Source organism: the organism of the source record quoted next, unplaced genomic scaffold (genome assembly GCF_019419815.1).
Source record: "Pyrus x bretschneideri cultivar Hongxiangsu unplaced genomic scaffold, Pyrus_bretschneideri_v1 Contig20, whole genome shotgun sequence".
Taxonomy (NCBI): domain Eukaryota; kingdom Viridiplantae; phylum Streptophyta; class Magnoliopsida; order Rosales; family Rosaceae; genus Pyrus; species Pyrus x bretschneideri.
In genome coordinates, this window is record NW_025999502.1 from 6,058,137 (window position 1) to 6,077,928 (window position 19,792).

A 19,792-nucleotide genomic window follows, 5' to 3' on the forward strand; every position below is an offset into this window, starting at 1 on the left:
GTTGTGCTACTAGGTGAAGCGTGGAGTGCCGCACACTTGATGGCAAGAGTCCAGTAGCTGCATCACTAGCTTGCATTCTGATATGAGTAGCATGGGACACATGAAATCCCCTGTGATTCAGCAAGGACCACCTTGCAAGACTAAATACAACCAGGGGACCAATAGTTAAGTAATACTGTGAGGGAAGGGTGAAAAGAACCCTAGTCGGGGAGTGAAAACATGAAACCATAAGCTCCCAAGCAGTGAGAGGAGCGCAAAGCAACTTAAGCCCAGGACCTCATGGTTCTAATGGGCCTTAATTAAAACCCCACTTAAGCCCATTTAATCCTCAAACATTTACTCCTAATGGAATAAACAACCCGTAAACATAACTCGGGTTCGATTCTTGACAGTAGGAAAAAAATACATTTTTCGTTTTGTGTTTTCTGTTGGCTATGACCAAAAAAAAACAAAAGGGAGTCCCAGCAGTAGAAGTAAAGGAAATATAGTGAGGGAGTCAGAGTGTGGAGTGTTGCACACTAAATGGCAAGAGTCCAGGAGCTGAAAGCATCACTAGCTTCAGCTTTGATCTGAGTAGCGTGGGACACGTGGAATCCCGTGTGATTCAGCAAGAACCACCTCGTAAGGCTGAATACAATTGGGTGACCGATAGTTAAGTATTACCGTGAGAAAAGGGTGAAAAGAACCCCCATCGGGAATGATAGAACATAAAACTGTAGACTCCTAAGCAGTGGGAGAGCGCATGGTGTGTGCCTGTTGAAGAAAGTAAGCCCAGGGCCTCATGGTTCTAATCGGCCTTAATTAAAAAACCACTTAAGCCCATTTAACCCACAAGCATTTACTCCTAATGGAATAAACAACCCGCAGACGTAACCCGGGTTCGATTCCTGACAGCAGAAAAAAACATACATTTTTGATTGTGCTTTCTGCCGGCTTCGACCAAAAAATGAGAAAGTCCCAGCAGCAGAAGCAAAAGAAATACAGAGAGGGAGTCAGTGTGTGATCTGAAGACGAACAAGTCTCTGTTGGATTTGAGTGCTCTAGCTTTCTGAATTCTGAATTCGCTAAGATTTTCTGGTCTTCAATGCCGATCTGTGTTGAATGGTAGTTGGGTAGAGATGCCTGCCCGACTCACAGTAGCAGAATAACTCGCCAGAGGTTCTCTCTCTAAATAATACTGATTTCTTTGTAATGTTTGATTCCTTAGTGTTTGTTGCTGGGTTATTGGATTGGATTGCCATCTTAATTTCTGTAATTTAGACTTTGCTTCATTTGGAATTTACAAACTCTGACAGGGTTTGGGTTTTAGGGATGTCTTCCGTTTCCTTTGTGTTCAATTTCGGTGAATTTCAAGTCAAATTTATGGGTTTCCTTCGAAGTTTCGGAAATTTCCTTCTCTTCAACGGTTCTTTGATTCGATAGGTTCATTTCTTTGGTGATGTTTAGCCGATTTCCAGAAATTTCGGCGACTTGTGGGGGAAAATCTGGCTTCATCTCCCTTTTCCAGGTCGCCCGCTAAATACCATTATTTTTTGTGTGTACTTAAAATGCTGAACACTATTACAGGTTAGCAGCTTTTAATGAAGTTTGTAGGATGAAACATCAGCATTGTGCGATTTTCGGTTTTCTTGGAAACCAAGCTAATGGCTAGGCCGCTAGAAAATGTTACCACATTAGGTTGCCTAAACTCATGTCATATTGGGATACTTTGTTTTGTGTCTTACTTTAGATTCCACCACGGTATTTGTTCCTTGTACAATATATTTGATATTCTAGTTCATTGTCTGATTTATTAATTTATATTTGCATTCAGTCGGTTGTGTCTTGTATGGAGGTTCTACATGCTGCCGAGCGCTGTGGGTAACTTGGAAAGAACATTTGAACCAAGTCATATTCTTGTAGTTCAACAATGAAGCGCTACATCTACATCAATGACGACGAGTCATCGCAGTATCTTTACTGTGACAATCGCATATCAAATAGAAAGTATACTCTGTTGAACTTTCTCCCAAAGAATTTATGGGAACAATTCAGGTGATTGAGGAATTGATACTTCTGATTTTATATTCGTTCAACTTCTGGTTGGGTATATGTTTAAACGTTTTAATTGGAATATGATGTTCTGGTGGACTTCAGTCAGTTCATTTCCATTGCATTGAGATTTAGACTGATAAAACCTCCACTCTATTAACATGCATGCTCTCTCTCAATTTGTTCGAATCTACTGTATTTAAGTTTTTCTTGAATCCATCATAACATGCATGAAGATTATTGGGACAATTTGATGTTTCTTTTATTTATAAAAAAAATGTGATGTTTTTCTATTTTGCCACTGATAGTTTGTACTTTTGTGGTGCATGAATTAGTCTCATGTTATAGTCTTATAGAGACGCATAAATCTTTCTAATTTGTCGCCTTGACTTAAATTGTTGTGGTTCAACAAGCAGCTATTTCCTTACTATTTATTCTACTAATTTGTTTTGAATTGTCCTTATGTTTTGAACACTCCCTTATTTCCCCCACCCATTCTTTTCTCTAACAAATATTGTCTCTGTTTTCAGCCGCTTCATGAATCAGTACTTTCTGCTGATTGCTTGCCTTCAGCTATGGTCACTTATTACTCCAGTAAATCCTGCTAGTACATGGGGTCCACTTATCTTCATTTTTGCAGTCTCTGCTTCAAAAGAGGCATGGGATGATTACAACCGATATCTCTCAGACAAGAAGGCGAATGAGAAAGAAGTTTGGGTTGTTAGGCAGGGCATCAAGAAACATGTAATAGACCTTCTTCTTTTCTTTTTCTGTGGTTGATTTTGTTTACCTTTTGAAATTAAATAGAGTAACAAAGTTAATTTACAATTGTTGTCGATCAATAAAGTGGGGTTAACAGCTTGGCATCAATCAACTTTCTTTAATTTGCTTCATGCATTAGCTATTACTAAAAATTGGTTGGTTTGTTTATGAGGTTTCAATGAACATTTTCTTATAGCTAACTAGGTGGATGATTCTGACTTGAAAGGTTATTAAAGAATAAAAAATAAAAAAAATTCTGACTTAAAGGATGAGAGATAGAATCATGCCTGATAAAACTAGACAATAAGTACAATCACCGAAGGCATTCATGTGTGTATGGACATCCTGTTTATATGATTGACTAATTATGTGTATCTTTTTTTTTCTTTGGTCGAATATGTGCATCTACATGCACTAAAACATGTGAACATGCTATATTGGGAGTCTTCTGACATATGAGACCATTTAAACTGGTTCATGAACTTAATTGATTGATAGACCATTTAGGACCAACTATAACTCTCATGGACAATAAAAGGAAAAAAAGGGAAATTTACACTATTGCCACTATAAGAGTAGGCATTGTTGCAATTTGCCACTTGCAATGATCGAACCCCATTGCCACCCGGGTCAAATTTTTTTGTCCAAAAAGTTGCACAACCTATTTTGACATTGCACACTTATTTAAAGGGAAGGGTCACATGCAAAGCAAGTGAAACTGTTGGAGATGAAAATGGAGTGTGTTAGTAGTAGGTTGGACATTGCAACAATTTGACGTGGCAATGTTACTCATCTTTTGTTTGGAGGTAGCAATTTGCAGCAGGGCTTATAGTCCAGGTGGTATCGGTACAATTTTCCTAAAAAAGAAAAAAATGAAGGAAAAAGAAATCAATTTCCTCCCCATACCAGCAAAAGGCTGTATCATTTTGGGAGAAAAGAGAGTGCTAGTAAGATTGAAAGCGGTTGTAAGGTGTGCACTTCTTTGTAACTTATGGATGGTGCTTTTATCCTTATTTTTGATATTACCTTCTAATGCCTGATGAAAGATTTTACAATTGGGATCAATCTATGGTGGGGATGTCCCTTTCATATAGGAATAATAACTCCAAGCTGATTCAGTTTAAGAGATTCATACATATATTGCTTATCAAGTGTACTTACCAAACAAAAAGAAACAAGCATCCCCATTATGCTATAGAATATAACTAAATACGATTTACATAAACTTATAAGAAAAAGGATTTACTTATGATAACTACATTTGTGTTATGTTCTTATAGTAGATCTTTGGTTCTCAGTCTTGTCTGATGCAACGGCTTCTTGGATTAGACGTTGTCATCTACTTTAGAATAGATCTTTGGTTCTCAGTCTTGTCTGATGCAACGACTTCTTGGATTAGACGTTGTCATCTACTTTTCCTCAGGCTTTACTGGACTAACAGCTTGATATTTTTTGTGCATTGGTTTGCCCCTACTCTTAGATTAAAGCACAAGATATTCATGTTGGTAACATCGTTTGGCTCCGAGAGAATGATGAGGTGCCATGTGATCTTGTTTTGATTGGCACCTCTGAAGCACAAGGCCTGTGCTATGTAGAGGTAATATTTCAATTTCTTGTTTGATTTTGATTCTGAATTGCTCTCTCTCTCTCTATCTCTCTGCACACATATATGTGTGTGTGTGTGTGTAGAGAGATGATTTCCTGCACAGAGAATCTCTTATATATATAATTACATAAAAATATTATATATGAATAAATATTTATGTGTGTGTGCGCATGCGTGCACACAGACATAGACTGAATCTGGATCCTGGATCGCACAATTTCAAAAAATGCAACCTGATCTTTGGTCCACATTTAGAACTTTTTCCTATATATGTATAAATGAAATTAAGTTAAATACTATAGTAAAAATCCAAGTGGACACAATATTTCATAATTATACTAAACATTGAACGCATGAAAAACAAGATTGGAAGAAATTCAAAACGAGCTGATGTTGCACTCTATTTGTCTAGATTTTGCCTGAATAATGACTTAAGTCTAATTGTGGTAGCAACCCTACAATTTCAGTTATTAACTTGTTTTGATTTTCCTTTTCTTTGTTATGGATATGATTTCCTTGAGAATTTGAAGGACCTAATAAGATGACAATTTTTTTCAGACTTCTGCCCTAGATGGTGAGACTGATCTGAAGACGAGGGTTATACCCCCAGCTTGCATGGGGATAGATCTTGAATTGTTGCACAAAATTAAGGCAAGATTTCTCATTGCTAAGCAGCGATAAAAAGTTCATCATTTCTTGCTAAGATTAGGAAAAGAAAAAATGTTTTGTTGGTATGTCATATCATCTTTGATCAAATTTCTGATTATTTTTTTGTTAAAATGTTTGATCTGCAGGGTTTAATTGAGTGCCCTAATCCCGATAAGGATATTAGAAGATTTGATGCAAATCTGCGGTTGTTTCCTCCATTTATTGATAATGACTTGTGCCCATTAACAATAAAAAACACACTACTTCAGTCTTGTTACTTGCGGAATACAGAGTGGGCCTGTGGAGTAGCAGTGTACACTGGCAAGTACTTATAAACAAAATGTCAAGTTGTAGCTAATCATAAACTAATTTGTTTTATATGTGTCCTTTGTCTGGGTTTTTTCTTGGTGTACAATTTACTCAAAATTGAGGGTGGTGAAGCCGTTGAGATTTGACAAACATTTCGTTCAATCTTGACATTAAGTACATCATTTCTTGGTTGTGGTAACATTCATTCTTGGTGTTGATGTTCTATTATTAGGGCCATTTTTTTTATTGGTTACAAGTTTGCCTAATTTTTTGTAAGTTGGAACTGTAAAATAAAGAAAGGGATTCGGGTTGCATGTTGATCTTGTTGGATTTTAAGTTATTTAACAATTTAGTGGGAGAGTTGTGAGCAGTATGCAATAGAGTTTGACCACATGAACTAGTTTTTCCACAATTAATATCATGAATATTTGAGTGGATTTCGAGAAAAGAGAAGAAATGATATAAATCTCGTTTTGTAACATTTTTAATAGTTCAAGATTTCTTTCCTGAAAACCAAATTCAATTTTTGTACTCTCTCTCTCTCTCTCTCTCTCTTGGGAGAAGTTTGGATCTATATTCTTGATGTAGGTAGGCTGTAGGTATGCCACAAGTTATATATGGTAATGTCTCTGATGATATTGTCATCAGTTAAAGTAATTGTTCATTTATGTCTCTTGTGTAATTCCTTTTTACTTTTTAGGCAATGAAACCAAGCTAGGTATGAGTAGGGGCATACCTGAGCCGAAGCTTACAGCTGTTGATGCCATGATTGACAAATTGACTGGAGCTATATTTGTTTTCCAAATAGTGGTGGTGATGGTTCTAGGCATTGCTGGTAATGTATGGAAGGATACAGAAGCAAGGAAGGTATGTCGAAGCGTGAAAGCTTGCATTTTTCTTCAATTGTCCAAGTATTCAAACTATTTTTGATGCTGGAATTGTGTTTACGTTTTTTCCTGAGGTGCATAATATCATGCGAATAAAGACTATAATGATAGTGAGGACTCTACGGCCACTGCAAGCAAATTAACTACAGGGATTATGGAAGTGGAGGATCATGGGAAAAAGTTTGTTTCTGTGCATCATTGTCGGATTCTTTTGATCAGAATTTTGGGATGTACCATGATCTTGGGTGGTGGTATCTTAAGATTAATAGCCCTTCTAGCTGTTTTGTTTTAGTTTTCAGATTAACTGAAACTGGATTTGGTGGTCTTAGAAGCTGTCAGGTTATGAATGCTTTTTTAATATACAACCGATAGTGGGGGAGGGGAAAAATAGAACGCAGGACCTTGGGTGCATGGGTAAATGCTCATAACCACTTGAGCTACAAGCCTCTTGCCAAGTTATGGATGCTGTATGATTTCAGTTGACATCTTGTCCGCATTTTGCTGTACTTTCATATATAGCTTTCAAATAAATATTTGTTTCTAATAAAAAACAAGTATTATGCATTTTTAAATATGAAAAATAACTTCAAAGTTGTGAAATATTACTTATATGTGTGCATTGGTTTCTTAAGCTCATTTCTGTCTATTTGACACTACTCAGATGTTATTGGGTTTTTTGTGGTTTCTTTTGCCTTATTAATTATTGAATCTTATATCAAGCATAAGCCCAATTTCTTTTATTTTTTTGTTCTTTTTTCAGCAATGGTATGTTCTATATCCAGAGGAAGGTCCGTGGTACGAACTATTAGTAATCCCTCTTCGATTTGAACTACTTTGTTCCATCATGATACCCATATCAATTAAGGTAAGCTTGTGAATATTGTGCTGATTGTTTTTGTTGACTACAATGTCGCCTTATGGTTTTGCATGATTCTCATTCTTTGATATTCAGTCAAGGCCTATTTTGGAAGATAACATTTTTTTTTTAAATCTTGAGACTTTTTATAAGATCTTCAGTTACTAAAACTCTGCTCTTTTATTGCTAAAAATGATTTTTATTTGGACTCAGATCCTTTCTGTGAGTCTGTGTCTGTTTCTGTTTCTCAACCTTACTTTTAACTATCTTTAGAATTATCATTGTATTGATATGGTCTCCTCTCATGTTCGGAAATAAAGTCTTCAAAACAGTAAATAAAGTACCATCATCTTCCAACATGTTATTGGGGAAGAGGAAATGTTTTTAGAAGAATTTTTCAATTCCAACCCTTAATACATAGAGTGAAGGAAGTAAATGATTTTGTAAAGATATACTTTCTTTGCACTTATCCAGGGTGGAACAGTTAATTGTTAAAAAATGATGAACTTTTTATTTTTGTTGGACAAACCGGGCAGAATTACAATTCGCATGCGCATCCCTGTTCTTATGAAATTTGCAAAATCCAAATCCCACATATTACATTGGAAATGCCGATTTTCATCCTGCATTGCATACAAGAATGGCTACTATGACACCCAGGATCAATTTCTTATCAAACAAATATTTATAAGAAAATGAAAACTAGAAAAACAGATTCAAATATAATACTATATACAGATATATATCTGAAGGTTATTTTGGTTTGTTTGTCATTTTAAATATATGGAGATCAAATCATTTCAAAAAGTACATTTTGATCTAGGGTTTTGTATTTTATAATAATTGAAGCATATCTGAACTGAAAAATATTATCAACTCTAGAGAACTGTAGCTGTTAGTTTGAATTTATTACGGCAAATTTTATTTAAAGAATTCCTGCATTAAGTTTGAATAAGAGGCGGGCGGCCTGTCATCTCTTAGTCAGGATGCGTTAACCATAAAGGTGATCATGATACTTATTGTGGCAGCATTTAAATCTTTGTTCTTTATAGGAACTCTGGAATAGTCATAAAGTTTTGCTGGTCAGTTTTGGGGACTGCATTCTAACGTTTAAAATAATGAAATGCTTTTTATTCTCAAAGGTATCTCTCGACCTTGTGAAGGGCTTGTATGCGAAGTTTATTGATTGGGATAATGAAATGATTGACAGAGAAACGAGTACTCCAGCCCATGCAACAAAGTAAGTTGAAGTGGTATTTAAAGAAGCAAAGACATCCATTTCTTTCTTGAAAGAATCAATTTATATTGATTAGTGTATATAAGATGTGTGTGCTGTATGTGGCAGCACAGCAATAAGTGAAGACCTGGGACAAGTAGAGTACATTTTGACCGACAAAACCGGTACCTTAACCGAAAATAGAATGATATTTAGAAGATGTTGTATCAATGGAATTTTCTATGGCAATGAAAATGGGAATGCCTTGAAAGGTTTGGTTCTAACTCTCTACTTATGCAACTTTCCTTGCTGTCCTGTCTATTTTATTTCACACTCAGTTTATTGTATTTTAAACCTCTACACTACACAGGAGATTAACAAAAAATAACTATGAGTAATACTTGGCCACCAACTAATAAATTGCAGAGATCAAAGTTAATGCAGGAATTCTCTACGAGTAATACTGTGACACCTAACTGGTCATACGTAAATGAGGTTCAAAGTGGCCCAAACACAATAAAATTCTGCCACATCAGTTGGGATTTAAAAGGTTGAGATAAATGTTGGTGCCTCTAGGATTATTGTATATAAATAAATCTTTCTTTTTTCCGATCATGGGACAGCTAAGTGATTACATTTTCCTTTCAAATATGAGCCACTTGTATATGCCTTGACAGACAAATCAGCTGAATCAACAGGTTTTTCCTTGTAAGAACAAACTTTTTAAATTTATATATAAATTGTAAATGTGTTTCCGGGTATTCCTTTATCATTGCGTCCAAACGTAGAATTAGACGGCCTTCCTGAGCAGGCCTTTTATTTGGTAGGTAACATCAATGATGAAGTAATGGCAGGTGAATTAGTAGTATTTGAAGAGGGGTACCATAGGCATTGAATGATATTCAAGAAAAGAGTATTCTAAAAGAATTCAGACTTCAGAAAATTACAAAAACGAAACCATTCATTCTGAACAACAAAGGGCGCTTAATCAAGTTATGTAGGGCATGAGTTTCTTCCAATACTTAATATTAAAAGCACAGCTCTCCATGTGCCATCATCGAGTCACTGGGAAGCTGAAATAAAATATTAGACAAAGCCGCCTAAAGAATGTGGCTCTTCCATTATAATTGCACCCAATCATTGCTATGCAAATCTAGTAAGGCAACCTTCTGATAGTGTTATATAAAGATTAGTTACATTACACCATTTTCTTTCCTTTTGGTTGAAGTGTCGCTTGTAGTTGGATTTTGAAATTGTTGCTTTGTTAGGCCACTATCAACCAATCTAAGTGAACATTAAGTGCAATGAAGCATATTCTGTTACAAATATGGGGGATTCTTATTGCTGATTTATGGTTACTTTAGGTGTGAAATTATTGATTGAGTTGGACTTGTTTTTGTGACAGATTTTTGTGAGCTCTTTCGGATTTGCAGAATATTTTATGAACTTCAGTTTCTGATGTATTCAATCCTTTGTAATGCAGATGAGGAGCTCATAAATGCTGTCGCCGGTGGCTCTTCTGATGTTATACGTTTCCTTACAGTTATGGCAATATGTAATACAGTGGTACCTATTCAGAGGTAAACTTCCCATAATGTGGCCTTTGTGTTTGAAACAAAAGTATCAGATAATAATTTTTTATGTGCGTTAGCACCCTGTCAGTAAAAATCTTTCTTGTACATTTTTCTGTTGTTTGTAGCAAAAGTGGAAGTATCTTGTACAAGGCACAATCTCAAGATGAGGATGCTCTTGTTCATGCTGCTGCTCAGCTGCATATGGTTTTTGTCAATAAAAATTCAAATACTCTTGGTAAAGTACTTTGGCTATAGTAATAATAAATTGGTTCTAATTGTAGGAAAGATGATATATTTTCCACCTATAAATTGCAGAGATCAAGTTTCATGCTTCAACAATTCAATATGAAGCCTTGGAAATTCTGGAGTTCACTTCTGACAGGAAAAGAATGTCAGTAGTGGTGAAGGATTGCCAAAATGGCAGGATTATCCTCTTGTCAAAAGGAGCAGATGAAGCAATTCTCCCTTTGGCATGTGCTGGTAATAGTTTTTTATTTTTATTGTGTTTATACTTTATAGTATGCATATATAAGAGAGCCCTGCTTACTGCTGCCACTTACTGCTTTTCCAGAAAGGGTGGCAATAGAAAAATAATGTATAGGATGCCATCCATGACTCAGATTTCAGATTTGGTGAAAACTGACAGTCATTCACATTAGGTGTTGATTCTTATAATTGGACTTGCCCTCTGCCAGAATGTATGTGGATTATATGTTTTCCTAGTGTCAGGGTTTCAGTTGTGGCTTTTGATTGTCTATTGTTAACTATAGTGCTTAGAATAGTCTGCTATAGGGTGGTTAGTAAAGGGGAATGATATGTCTCAAGTCTATGCATCAATTTAAGTTGCTGCAAGTTTGTGTGGGTAATGGGGAAATCAAGTGTTTCTCAACTGCCTCATTTTCCTTTTTCTTTTTTTTTTTCGTGAAGCTGTTTAAGGGAATTTATGAGTTCTGGTTCATTCCAAATTGGTGTTCAATTAGTTGAGCATTCAGTTCAAGGCTTTGGGGAAAGAGAGGTAGTGGGGTGGTTTGGTGTTTGCAATCTTTGGATGAATTTGACCGAGGAAATGTGATAGTTCTGAGGATTACAATAGGGTAGGTGTGGAAGATGTTTGGAATCATGTTAGATTTTCGTCAGCATTGTGGGCATTGGTTTTGGGGCGATTCCTTATTCGTCTATTATGTTGGGTTTGCTAGCTGTGGTGACATGATATTGCTTTTAATTTGTTTATTTTGGTTTAGTTTTTCCTTGAATAATGTGTATTCTGTTGTTAGTTAGAATGTTTTTTTTCTTATTGAAAGTGGTCTGTAGTTCTTTACTAAAGTTTGTCTCTTCTTAATAACGGAAAGAGAATAGTCTTACTTTGGCATCTACTTGAAATTTTTCTGTTAATGAATGCGTATACCAGTTACATTGGCTTTCAATAATCCCAATTATATACCTCAGGACAGCAAACAAGGACATTTGTTGAAGCTGTTGACCAATATGCTCAATTAGGACTACGTACTCTATGTCTAGCTTGGCGTGAACTAAAAGAAGAAGAATATCAAGAATGGTCTTTGATGTTCAAAGAGGCTAGCAGCACATTAGTTGACAGGGAGGTAAAGTAAATATCGTATATGTTTTCCTAACAGTATTTGCTCAAATCTACTTTTGTCCATTACAATTGTAATTGGTAGGTACTTACACTGATACACAGACGTGGAAATTATTTGCGTCTATATATTTTAACTCAACTATTTTTGCAGTGGAGAATTGCTGAGGTCTGTCAAAGATTAGAGCATGACTTTGAAATTCTTGGAGTTACTGCAATAGAGGATCGCCTACAGGTGAATGTCTCCATAGAACTGTGAAAATTATTTATTAGATGTAGGTTTGCTCAAATTTCTGCTGATTGTCTATAGAGTGTTGAATTCCTGGTAGTTTCTGGATACCTAACTTGTCATGTTGTCGGTATATAAATTTCAGGATGGTGTACCAGAGACAATTGAGACGTTGAGAAAAGCTGGCATAAATTTTTGGATGCTGACTGGAGACAAGCAGAATACTGCGATACAGATTGCTCTTTTGTGCAATTTCATTTCCCCTGGTAGTTGCAATATCTCTTGGATCAGTTTTTGTATGATGTTTGTGCGCACTTTGTCCATTTTAGTTACATACATGTTGTGACAAACCTGTCTATGAATGAGTAAGGCTTTTTTAGCTGATTTGAAGCAGTAAGAGAGAGTTGTATAACACTATAACTATCTTGTTATGATGCTTTGCCTGTGATTCATATTTTAATCTCTCAATTATTTTTGCATCTACTTTGTCACGTGGACAAGAATATTTTTGCACGCTCAATAAGATTCTCTTTTTGTATGTCTATACCCTATAAATAGTTAAATACTGAATGTACTTAATTGATGAAACTGAGGTGTCACTGACAAGAAAATACCTTATGCATGAGTTCTTAAAGATTTTTGCGTGCATGATTATTTTTATGCTGATTTAGTTTCAAATTTGCCTTATTTTTGTCAACTTTGTTTAAGGTGAACGGAATTGATGCTGTTCTGCTCATTTTGAACGAATATATATACATACACACATTTTTAATTACTTGGTTTATGTTGTACTTAGTGGTTCTATATTTAATTTAAATTGGACTTGGATTATATTGCTTCTTAAAACTCTGCTTGGAATGAATCAATACCCAAGCTTCTCAAGAAATTTTGTTTCGTGCTTTTCCATATTCTTTCCACCATTAATCTTTGGTTCTTCATCCTCTCTCTCACTCAATCAATCAATCAACCAATCACTGGACAGAGCCGAAAGGTCAGCTTTTGTTAATTGATGGCAAAACTGAAGATGAAGTGCGTAGAAGTTTAGAGAGAGTTTTACTTACAATGAGGATAACGACTTCAGAACCTAAGGTACAGCTTTTACACTTAACCATTACAAACTCAAATTTATTTGTGGATTCCCCTGCCTTTTTGTGACTTTTGAAAGCTATTTTATTTCTATAATATTGATAAAAAGTTTGTGGTCATATGAAATATAATTGAGCATGGAGATTTTCTCTGTTGTTTTAGGGTCTGATGGACTGCCTGTCCATGTTTCTTGTAGTTCCTTCTGTGGTTTCTTAATAAAACTTGTGTTTCTCCCGGGAAATAAAGATACTTGAACTGGATTTGGATCTAATAATTTATTTGAAAATTGTATGATTCTATTTTTCAAAGACATTGTTATGTATTCTCAAAAGTGTTTTGTTTCCTGTTTCTTTGGCTGGCTGGGGACAGAAATGAGGTAGTCTATGAGAAAATCGGAATCCTGAGTGTGTAATTAGTTTTACCATACTAGATTTGTTGTGATTATTCTGCTTTTCTACATTGACAGGTAGTGCAGGTGATTGAATAGGAAACTTTCTGTTTTATCATTTTAACTTATGTAAAATACCTGCATTACATTGGGCGCGTACACACACACACACACACACACACACACATATATATTGTCAGACTGAATCTGGTCCTTTGAACTGCTGACTGTTGCCTGAATGTCTCCTCGAGATTTAGTCTGATAGCATAAACATTGACTCTCTCTCTCTCTCTCTCTCTCTCACTGTGCACTGATAATTCTTTCTCTTGGTCTCCCACTTGTAAATTTGTAATTCTTTATAATTTCCTTCAACAGGATGTGGCATTTGCCATAGATGGCTGGTCTCTTGAAATTGCACTTAAGCATTATCGGAAAGCTTTTACTGAATTAGCAATACTGTCAAGGACTGCTATATGTTGTCGTGTGACGCCATCACAAAAAGCTCAGGTGTTCTTTAGATTTATTTTTATAAATAATTTCAGTTTTCTTGTATCAATCTTTTTTCTTCAAGCTTGATCCCTCTAAATGCAGAATTTCAGGTGTGTTAATTACTTTTATTTTTTTTTAGATAGCTATGTGCCTTTTCCTCAGTTATGACAGGGAAGGCTCCCATGCAAGAAAAATATGCAATAAGACCTGGATTATCAATACCCTCGATAGCTTACGAGTTAACTTATGCCCATCCCTGGCTGGATACAGTTTGCTTTCCAACTCTCCAGTGTATCCAAGAGAATACATTGAATAACTGCTGTGAAAAAAAAGGGGAAATGGAAAATGTTACTTGACCTTGGAGATATATTTCTTCCATGGAACCTCTTTAGCTATGTTAAAGGGATGAAAACTTAGCCACGGTGAGTATTCGATATGGATACAGCCTCCATACATGGCCTATCCATATCAAATACTCACGGCATACTGTGGAAGAAGATGAGGTCCTGTGACCTAACTGTAAAACATCAGCTAATGGCCTCCTTTTAGTGAAACTAACCATTTCACTAACAAATGACTGGAAAGCGCAACCCTCTCTTAGCAATGATTTCCCAACATCCTTGGTGGCACTTATCACTTAGGCTATATGGAATATATAGGCCACTTAAGTACTCGATGTTAAGTAATATAAACCATAATAGTACTGAAATATTCCAAGAAAATATAATCTATTTAGAGTTGATATGAAATGATATCTATTATTTATTAATTCCTGCATCCATGACATACCTGTATCCTAATTTTTGGAGATATTCTGTATCACCATGTACTGTGTCTCTTAGTGCGTACCACAGATCTGTGCAACATAGCTTTTTTGAAAAATCATTTATCTCATGTGAGCCTGCTTCAGTTCCCTTGTGAAACTTTCGGTACTCCGTTTGGCAAATTGCCATACACATTAATTTTTACGGCAATTCACATGGAGTCATCAAATGATACTAGTCTTGGATAGGAACCTGTAATACGCTAAATGTTGATCTTTACCTTTGTAGACACTGCACTGTTAATAGGTTTCCTAATGAACAAAGTCCTGTTCTAGGAAGCTAGTAACTCTAACTTATACTAAATGGAAACGAGCTAGCCCAAGGTCTGTCATTCCTACCTTTTACTTCACCTCGTGTCAGTTTTTTGGGTACATTAGCTTATCCAATTTTCATTATATTAAGCTAGTAAAATTAACTCTATCTGCATGTGCTTCCAAATGCTCTATATGCTTGATATAATAACAACCATAGGGGATAGCCTATACATCCATCTAACTAATGTTTAAAGTTGCTGCGAATTAACTTTATGCATCCATTTCTTTAAATGGTCTGAAGAGGCATCTGGATTATGCTGGTGACATACATTTCTATTTGGTAGAGATGCTAACTAAACAGAGATTCTTTGAAACTATCAATGTTTTTCTGCATTTGTAGAGGCTGTGTATTTAATATAAAGCAATACGTGTCATTTGAGTAATTCATGTTCCTTAATCATATGATGCAACTCCCTGGTATATGATATATATCTGGGCGATTCTGTGTAGTGGTGTAGGATATATTGGAAGACAATTTGATTTATGTGATGCTTATATTTTGCAGCTTGTGGAGATTTTAAAATCATGTGACTATAGAACATTGGCTATTGGGGATGGTGGAAATGATGTGAGGATGATACAACAAGCAGACATTGGGGTTGGCATCAGTGGTAGAGAAGGACTGCAAGCAGCTAGAGCAGCTGATTATAGTATTGGGAGTAAGTTCATGACAACTGTGTGTGTGCATGTGTTTTCTGCAGACTAAAAATCATCAGATGTACTTTGTTCTGCTTATATTGCTAGAATATGGTTTAGGTTATTAAGTTTGGCCAACTTTTGCGTGATGTTAAATATTTATGTACTTAGAAATAACTCCTCCAAACCCTCTTGTCCTGTATTAAACATTGGGATGTTCAGGGTGTTTTCTTGAAAGTCCTTTTCTGTTTCCATTTTTGAAATTTCAAAGCTCTTTCTTTCTGTCCTTGGAAGTTAATATGGAAAGTGAGGCCACCCACCAAGTTCAGGTTTTTTTTTTTTTGCTGTCTAAACTTTTTCTGGTGGAGTTGAGAAAACAGTTGCCTCTCTTTGGTACTGTGCTATCATGTTAATTAGGGTTGCATAGGATGAAAACAGAAATCTTCAAGGTTATCTCTGTGGGACAGGAAGAGATTTCTGGCTTTCCTTTTGGCTTCCTTGACTAAGCATTTTAAGGACGTTCCTTTTAGTTTGGTTCATTTGGATTGTTCTGCCGTTTTAGACTGGTTTAGCTTGCATCAATTTGGTGTGCAATTCTCTTCTCATCTTCAATAAATTTCTCTTTTCTTACAAAAGAAATACAAGGCACATGCCTGGTTAATTCTAGGATGAGCATAACCTACGAAGGAGATCATATTTTTGTCCATTTTGAGTGCTTTATTAATGTTGTAATTGTAATTATGTTTCTTGTCTCAATATATATGTATGTATGTATTTGCAAGTCCCTGACTATATGACTGCTTCTCCTGGCTTGCAGGGTTTCGGTTTCTGAAAAGATTAATACTTGTGCATGGGCGTTACTCGTACAATCGTACAACATTTTTGTCCCAGTACTCCTTTTATAAATCCCTGGTGATATGTTTCATCCAAATTTTGTGAGTTTCCATGGACAATGTTTCTCATTTTATAGCTGATTCTCAATTCCAGCTCGTTCTGATAGCATTTGTTGTTTGATCTTTCCTGGTACCTTTTCTTCGTCATCAGGATCATCACTATTATCTGTTATACTGACATTGGAACACTGCCAGTTTCTCTTTTGTTTCAGGTGTTTCTGGAACCAGTCTTTTCAATTCTGTTAGCTTGATGGCTTATAATGTTTTCTACACCAGTATTCCTGTTCTAGTCAGTGTTCTTGACAAAGATCTCAGTGAGGATACTGTGATGCAGCATCCACAAATTTTATTTTACTGCCAAGCGGGGAGGTATGGTTTTTAAGCTGCATTATCCTTGTTCTGTTTACAATTCATATGTGCAAGACCTTTTTCACTTGACACTGCAGCGGGCCATCTGCTCTCTGAGCTTAGTTATACTTTCTATTTGTCATTATAGTGAACTTTCTGATGTTCTTGAAACAGGCTTCTGAACCCTAGCACATTTGCTGGATGGTTTGGGCGATCCCTTTTCCATGTGAGTGCTCATCCATTGAAATCACTTTAGTAATCGCATTTAAGAACCCATTTGGGACTGCTTCTCTATAAAGCATTTCTTCTCATAAGCGGTTCAGCTAGAAGTGCCTATGTTTCGAAACCCTGAGAAATTTTATTGAAAATCCAAGTGCTGGCTTAAACTTTCTTCCTGTTACTTCTCTACATCGATTCTGATACCAGGTGTGGCTTTCAGGCAATTATTGTGTTTGTGATTAGCATACATGCCTATGCCTATGAAAAAAGTGAAATGGAGGAGATTTCAATGGTAGCTCTCTCCGGATGTATTTGGTTGCAAGCTTTTGTCATGGCATTAGAGACAAAGTAAGTGTTATCATGGCTGGCATTCGTTTAGCTCTAACTTGTTTCCAAGTAATTACTCTAGATAAAAATATACGCATCCTTCTTAATCAAGGTGTGACTTGCTTGGTAATTACTAGATATTTGTTCAAGTCATCTCTTGTTAATAAAGTAAACCTAAAACTTCTGACAAAAAATGATTTTGATTTTTTTTTCCTGACTACCTGTTTTTGTTTGATTTGTACAGTTCCTTTACGCTATTGCAACATCTTGCTATATGGGGCAATTTAGCTGCCTTCTATATCATCAACTGGATCTTCAGTGCCATTCCAACATCGGGAATGTATACAATAATGTTTCGCTTGTGTGGACAGCCATCTTATTGGATGACAATATTGGTAAGTTTCCATTCTCCGTTCTTTACAGTTAATTGTTCCGCGTGGCTTCCTTTTAAATATCATCACCATTGGTTTCTCAGATGTAAGTCATGTTGGATAGGTGTTTCCAGCAAGGCACCGCTATGAACCACCAAGTGGTTTGTAGAACAGTACACTGTTGTATTAGTTTAGTGGTTTCTCTTTGGTAAATTGATGGCAAGGACCTTCTTTAGGATGATACCGAACCACCGAAGAGTATACAGAGAGATGAAACACTGGTCGCTCAATAACCTTTGTATTATCCAACGGATGATTTGATTTGATTTTGATCTATCGATTGTTCTTTTATGAATCAAGAATGGAGGGCCAGGTTACTCGCTGGTCTAAAAGCCCCTACGCTTGATGCTACCTGTGGTTCATCCTTACAATGCAAAACTGATGGAAACTTTTCGTGCATTGCAGCTCATAGTTGCAGCAGGGATGGGTCCGATTCTAGCTCTGAAGTACTTCAGGTATACGTACACGCCAAGCAAAATCAATACGCTACAGCAGGCAGAACGATTGGGTGGTCCTATCCTGTCTCTTGGGAGCATTGAGCCACAACCCAGAACCATAGAAAAAGATGTTTCTCCGTTATCGATAACTCAACCCAAGAACAGAAATCCAATTTTCGAACCTCTACTATCAGATACACCAAATTCAACTAGAAGGTCTTTCGGCTCAGGTGCACCTTTCGATTTCTTTCCGTCGCAGTCCAGATTGTCTACGTCTAATTACACAAGAAATTGTAAGGACAACTGATTTGTACAATTCTTTAGCACCGTTTGATCAACACAACTTATTACTCGTGCCGTGGTTAAACTGTACTGTCAATTTTGTTGTCAATCAAGCATTGTATGTAGCAGGTATAGGCTGTCAGTATACATTCTTCAAATTCAAAGAGTAACATTTCCTTTTTGTTATGTTACTTGAGCTAGGATTGTTTTGTTTTTAACTTTTTTGGCGAGGTAAACGCGTGCCTAAATACTTACCAATAGTGGTTTTATGTTGTATTTGAAGGATATAACAATGTTGTTTTAGGCTGAAGTTATGGCTCTTCGAGAGACTTTACATTGTGCTATACAGATTCCGTCGAAACTCAGTACTATTTTACAAGATATTGGGAAAATTATTCCGTAAATTATGAATTACACATTTGATCATATTTATCTAGAAGCGACTATGGAGACGGATGGATTTGCTTGTTTAGCAACGGTGGAAACGGTCTGGGCCACGGTCCCGTTTCTCCAAATTTTTGGACCTGTCCGGACCTGCGAATTTTGTGGACCCGTCCTGAACTGCCTTGATCCGTCCCAACCTGCGGTTTCAGGACCCATTTGCCCACCCTCTACTGGTTAGTAACTACAATATTCACTTATTTGTTATAATAATTTCCAAATGTGATCTTACCTAGGTTAATTTTGATTTGTCTAGTTTTAAAATCCACCAATGATTATTTTGTAGTGTTTTTTCAGTTTGAAAAATAAATAAATTGCAAATGCAATAGATGAGTTCACAAGTTTGATGCGTCTAATTGTGTTTGCACGAACGTCAGAAAGATTGTCGACCATAAAAGTTTGTGTCTCTGCTGAGAAGTTGATCGATGAAACATTACGCGGTGGCTAAATACGTAAAATGAACCGATTTACAGGTGTCAGCCATACCTGTTACCTAATAAACTCTGTCACGAGCATTACTCATGAGCATGGCATGGGCCTTCTGTCCCTAAACCCAACAGTTTTTTAATTTACACAAAAATAAAATAAAATAGAGATTTGGACGTTCAGGCATGAAAAAGACTTGTATGAAACAAGTTTATCACATAGAGGTAACTTTTAGTTTAATAATAGTGTTATACGTAAATTTAAAATTTAGTTCATTAATACAGTGTTATAGATAAAATTTGCATTATGAGACTAACGCGCCACAATAACGACGTATTTGTTTCATGTTGCTCTTCGACAGTAGATACTGTCATTGGATTTTAGAATCCCGTAATAACAGCCAATTTGTTTCATGTAAGGGCTTGTTTGAAAGTGCTTTTAAAAATGACGAAAATCGTTTTTAATAAAAATATTTTTGAAACTAATTCCTAATAAAAATTTAAGTGAATCCTGAAAAAATACTTCAAATATTTCATGCA

The 19,792-nt window shown here is 36.0% G+C and overlaps 1 protein-coding gene across 3 annotated transcripts; it reads left to right on the forward strand.

Annotated features, from left to right (window-relative positions):
• Positions 1-901: 901 nt before the first annotated feature.
• LOC125477114 (phospholipid-transporting ATPase 2-like) lies at positions 902-18,696 on the forward strand. Of its 3 annotated transcripts, XM_048583975.1 has the most exons (26): positions 905-1,158; positions 1,310-1,507; positions 1,814-2,034; positions 2,562-2,775; positions 4,274-4,390; positions 4,958-5,050; positions 5,194-5,368; positions 6,057-6,223; positions 7,004-7,108; positions 8,242-8,339; positions 8,445-8,587; positions 9,799-9,895; positions 10,015-10,124; positions 10,205-10,369; positions 11,336-11,490; positions 11,638-11,718; positions 11,858-11,978; positions 12,695-12,801; positions 13,562-13,693; positions 15,319-15,472; positions 16,267-16,384; positions 16,538-16,711; positions 16,865-16,916; positions 17,130-17,257; positions 17,481-17,631; positions 18,073-18,696. In XM_048583975.1, the coding sequence occupies exons 3-26, from the start codon at positions 1,910-1,912 to the stop codon at positions 18,409-18,411; spliced, it is 3,321 nt and encodes a 1,106-aa protein (XP_048439932.1). In that variant the 5' UTR covers positions 905-1,158; positions 1,310-1,507; positions 1,814-1,909; the 3' UTR covers positions 18,412-18,696. The 3 variants fall into 3 exon arrangements, with proteins under 3 accessions (XP_048439933.1, XP_048439932.1, XP_048439931.1); XM_048583974.1 differs by lacking the exon at positions 1,310-1,507; XM_048583976.1 differs by lacking the exons at positions 1,310-1,507; positions 17,481-17,631; positions 18,073-18,696 and having other exon boundaries at positions 902-1,158; positions 16,839-16,916; positions 17,130-17,228.
• Positions 18,697-19,792: the final 1,096 nt, after the last annotated feature.